The 3775-nt window shown below is 40.4% G+C and overlaps 1 protein-coding gene across 1 annotated transcript; it reads left to right on the top strand.

Annotated features, from left to right (window-relative positions):
* The first annotated feature begins 656 nt into the window (after positions 1-656).
* Positions 657-2886, top strand: LOC113677260 (G1/S-specific cyclin-D2). Its single transcript, XM_027194045.2, has 5 exons — positions 657-1232; positions 1334-1549; positions 1754-1907; positions 2160-2308; positions 2658-2886. The coding sequence occupies exons 1-5, from the start codon at positions 1038-1040 to the stop codon at positions 2787-2789; spliced, it is 846 nt and encodes a 281-aa protein (XP_027049846.1). The 5' UTR covers positions 657-1037; the 3' UTR covers positions 2790-2886.
* The last annotated feature ends 889 nt before the right edge of the window (positions 2887-3775 follow it).

Below are 3775 nucleotides of genomic sequence, written 5' to 3'. Positions count from 1 at the left end.
ATATTTAGATAATCTTCGTCTGTTTATGAACTGTAGCATGGATTAAAGAAGGTTTTCAGTTAGCTTCTTTCATTGGGTATATTTAGAACAATGCACTACTAATCATCCGTGACCTTTTGAAAAGTTTACTTAGCCAATAAAATCTTTTAACACTCTCTTAAATCCTTGCGCAACAGACAAAATTCCAATAAATTTCCCGCAAAGTGCCTTTATTCCCATCTCTCTTACAGAGCATCAACGACACGTCAGCGGTTGGAAGAGAAAATCCGAGACGCAAATATACTTGGCAACCTGTCAGCAGATAAAAACTCATTGAAATTTGATCTACAAAAACGCTTAGGTGTCAACACTCATTTTGTCGGTCATGGGCGGTTGGTTTTATGTGCTGGAATGCTTGGCATGTAAGCTTAAGCTCCACCTTGTTCAACTTTAAAGTTTAAAAAAAAGCGTTTATGAAATCGATAGAGCAACCAGTCAATCGTGTGATGCAGAGAACATATCGGATTACTTTTACTTTCAAAAGATTCGGGAAATCGAAATAAAATTTCAATCCTCACGGTTAGATTGTTTGATAGCTTCATAATCGTTTCCGGTCCAGTGAAGGATTTTGCGGTCAAAGATACTCTTCTATACGTCCGTGCCGCTACTCGCTCATTGGTCAGTAAATGAAAGACAGGAAGCTGTCACAATGCACGTTGCCTAGCGTAAGTGGAAAATCTACCCAGCAACGTAGAGACGTCGGTGTGCATATGCCTAATGACGGGTTGTCAATTATAAATTTACAAAATCCCAGATCTCTGGTTCTTTCTGCGCCTAACCTGGCGCAAGTACATTAGAAAGCGGAGCTGAATTGCGCCGGGGGTCAGTCGCGAAGAGGCCACACGCAATAGGTAGAGATTCAGCGGCATTCCTTCCATCCAGTGAAGTATCTGCTGCTGTAATCAAAGCCTGCGACTGCAAACTGGCTTACTTTATATCCCCGGCGCTGTCCATATCAGCGTAGCGCTTTGACTTCCGCTGTCAGCATCGAATCTAGCATGGAACTGTTGTGCTGCGAGGGACCTCGAGTTCGGTACGCATACCAAGATCCAATTCTCCTTCAAGATGATCGTGTTCTGCGTAATTTACTGACTTGCGAAGACAAATACATTCCCAGCTGTAGATACTTCAACATTGTACAGAAGGAGATTGAGCCTCGCATGAGGCGAATGGTTACGACATGGATGCTAGAGGTAAATAAGAACACGTATTTCCTTCGTAAATGCTTATTTTCCCTTGCTGAACTGCGATGTGATGATGGTGCTAAGATTTGTCTCAATTATGGATTTTCCAGGTGTGCGAGGAGCAATTGTGCGAAGAAGAGGTCTTTCCACTGGCAGTGAACTATTTAGACCGATTTTTATCGGTCGTACCAACCAGAAAATGCCAGCTTCAACTGCTTGGCGCTGTGTGCATGTTTATTGCAAGCAAACTTAAAGAGACATCACCGCTATCGGCTGAAAAGCTGTGTATTTATACAGATAATTCCATCACTTGTCAGGAATTACTGGTAAGTATACGATATGAAATACCGCTTTAGGAATATGTTCATTCATTCCTTCTCCAATGTTCGTGTGCTTGCGGTCTGGCAGCTGATTTCAACGAGTTGTCAATCTATCTCCGGCTAAGTGTATTTCCCACTAATTCCCAGAAAACGCGATTTTCGTCATTCTTTTAAGCTAACCTTTTTCCTCTCTTTATCTTATTCGTATAGGATTGGGAAATTTTAGTTCTTGGGAAACTTAAATGGGACTTGTCAGCTGTTACTCCTTACGATTTTCTAGAGCAGATTTTTAGCCGCCTCTCCCTACCCAATGAAAGCGTGATCCGAAAGCATGCGGCGACTTTCATCGCTTTATGCTGTACTGGTAAGACGAGCTTCCTATCTATTTACCTTACAAAGATAAGGGTTATATCTCGGTCTTCAAGACTGTCTGCGTCTGCCCATCAAACCTTAACTACTTTAAAATGCATGCCACACTGAATTCATCTATTTTAGCCCCTTTTTCTTGTTATTTTCCACTTATCTTCTTCATTGTATTTTGACTATATTATATTTTTATTCATCACTAAATGCCTTTTTTTTAATTCTCTTAAATTCCGCCTTTATTGTTTTTCAGATGAGAAGTTTCTTATGTACCCGCCTTCTACTTTGGCTGCGTCTTCTATTTGCGCGGCTTTTGCTGGTCTCGCTACAACAGAACAAAAAAGCTTGTGGACAAGCGGAGAACTTGAATCATTCCTACAAGGACTCACAAATATCGAACCGGTAAGGATGAAATAAAATTTTAAAAAAAAACATTCTAAGTTAAAGAGTGTTTGGAATGACTGGTCAGTTGTGCCGTGCAAATAAAGTTTTGCAAAGAGCAAATAAGGAAAAAGCCTTGCGCAAACTTTGATAAAACGCGTGGTTTTTTCACACATTTATCTCTTGTTTAAAGACTCCTTTTTTTTCCTTTTTTTGCACCAAGAGGCCCGCCTTTTGGTCATTTGATATGTAATCAGCAAGAAAAAAAACAATCTAACTTAAAATAGAACTTTTCTTTACAATGAAAAAAAAAAAAACCTCTCAAACAAACAAACTGAAATTGATCTATTTTGGGATTTTTTGGTTTAAGGAATACCTACAATCATGCCAAAGACTAATGGAAGAAGTACTTCATTTTAATGTCACGGAAACTCCATCAGATAAGATCGAAAACGGAAGCACGCCAAGTACGCCAACAGATTTACAGGAAATCCATTTTTGACAGAGGCGTTTAGTAGACTGTCACAGAACCTTCCGTGTGTGTGCCAACCTATCTATCGTGTGTAAATACTGTAATAAAGGACTAGAATTTTCTCAAATTGCTGTCGTCTTTTTCCAAGTGTGTAGCTTGCCAGCACCCGTTTTGTTTTTTACGCAAAAAGCGCGCGAGAGAACTCGCTGCGGTTTCCTTTCTTTTTAAAGAGCACGCACCGACAATTAGAAGTGACGTCTTTGTTCCAAGAATGCGTTTACCTTAAGAGAGCAAATGGAATTAGGGCCCACCGAAGAGTGAAAGGCATTCTTCAAGAGAAAGCAAACATTAAAAATCCCATGGCTTGAATTCGAAATAATAACAAGTGTGTTTTGTGCTGCTAAATGATGTGTTATGTTTACCAACCCACGCGCAAAAAAATGCTACCAATTTGTTGACACCCCTCTTTTTAACACTGTCCGAACCCAAGCGGTGTCAATTAAATGGACAGCCTCAGTACTAATTCGCTCAACTTTTGACAGCAAAAGCATGGCCAGAGAAATCGTGCGGTTGTTATTTCAGGTGCGCACTTTCGACATGATATAAACACGCGATGGAAATCTATATTTGCCCTACGTACGATTTAACCGCGGTGCCTGCCCGCAAACTCTAATGTACACCTGTCTTGAACATAAAGCCACGTGCTAAAAATTCCTCAGATGAATTTTGGAAACGTCATTCTTCAAGTTAACCTTATCTGTTTTCGAAAGTGTTCCTATCTCTGATTTTATAGTTCAGTTTTCTTAATTGCCGATCGCTAATAAGGACACGTTCTCGTTAAGGTGGCACTACAGTTAATTGTTTTTGCGTCACGGCGACAGCCCGGTTATGGTTCGCTGCATGGTGTTGTCTCGCAATGAACATACTGAAGTGCGAGCTATGCGGAGCCAACTTTGTTGTCAGTAAATGTTCCCACGAGTTGGTTAAAAATTCAAATCGATACGGGTCAGGAATTT

Source organism: Pocillopora damicornis, chromosome 2 (genome assembly GCF_964200805.1).
Source record: "Pocillopora damicornis chromosome 2, jaPocDami1.2, whole genome shotgun sequence".
NCBI classification, from domain to species: Eukaryota; Metazoa; Cnidaria; class Anthozoa; order Scleractinia; family Pocilloporidae; genus Pocillopora; species Pocillopora damicornis.
Note: the sequence above shows the minus strand (reverse complement) of the source record. Positions and strands in the feature narration are given on the sequence as shown.

Coding starts and splice junctions, on each gene's coding strand:
- LOC113677260 (XM_027194045.2), top strand. CDS start 1,038: ATGGAACTGTTGTGCTGCGAGGGACCTCGAGTTCGGTACGCATACCAA. Junction 1,233..1,333: donor TTACGACATGGATGCTAGAG/GTAAATAAGAAC, acceptor TGGATTTTCCAG/GTGTGCGAGGAGCAATTGTG. Junction 1,550..1,753: donor TCACTTGTCAGGAATTACTG/GTAAGTATACGA, acceptor TTATTCGTATAG/GATTGGGAAATTTTAGTTCT.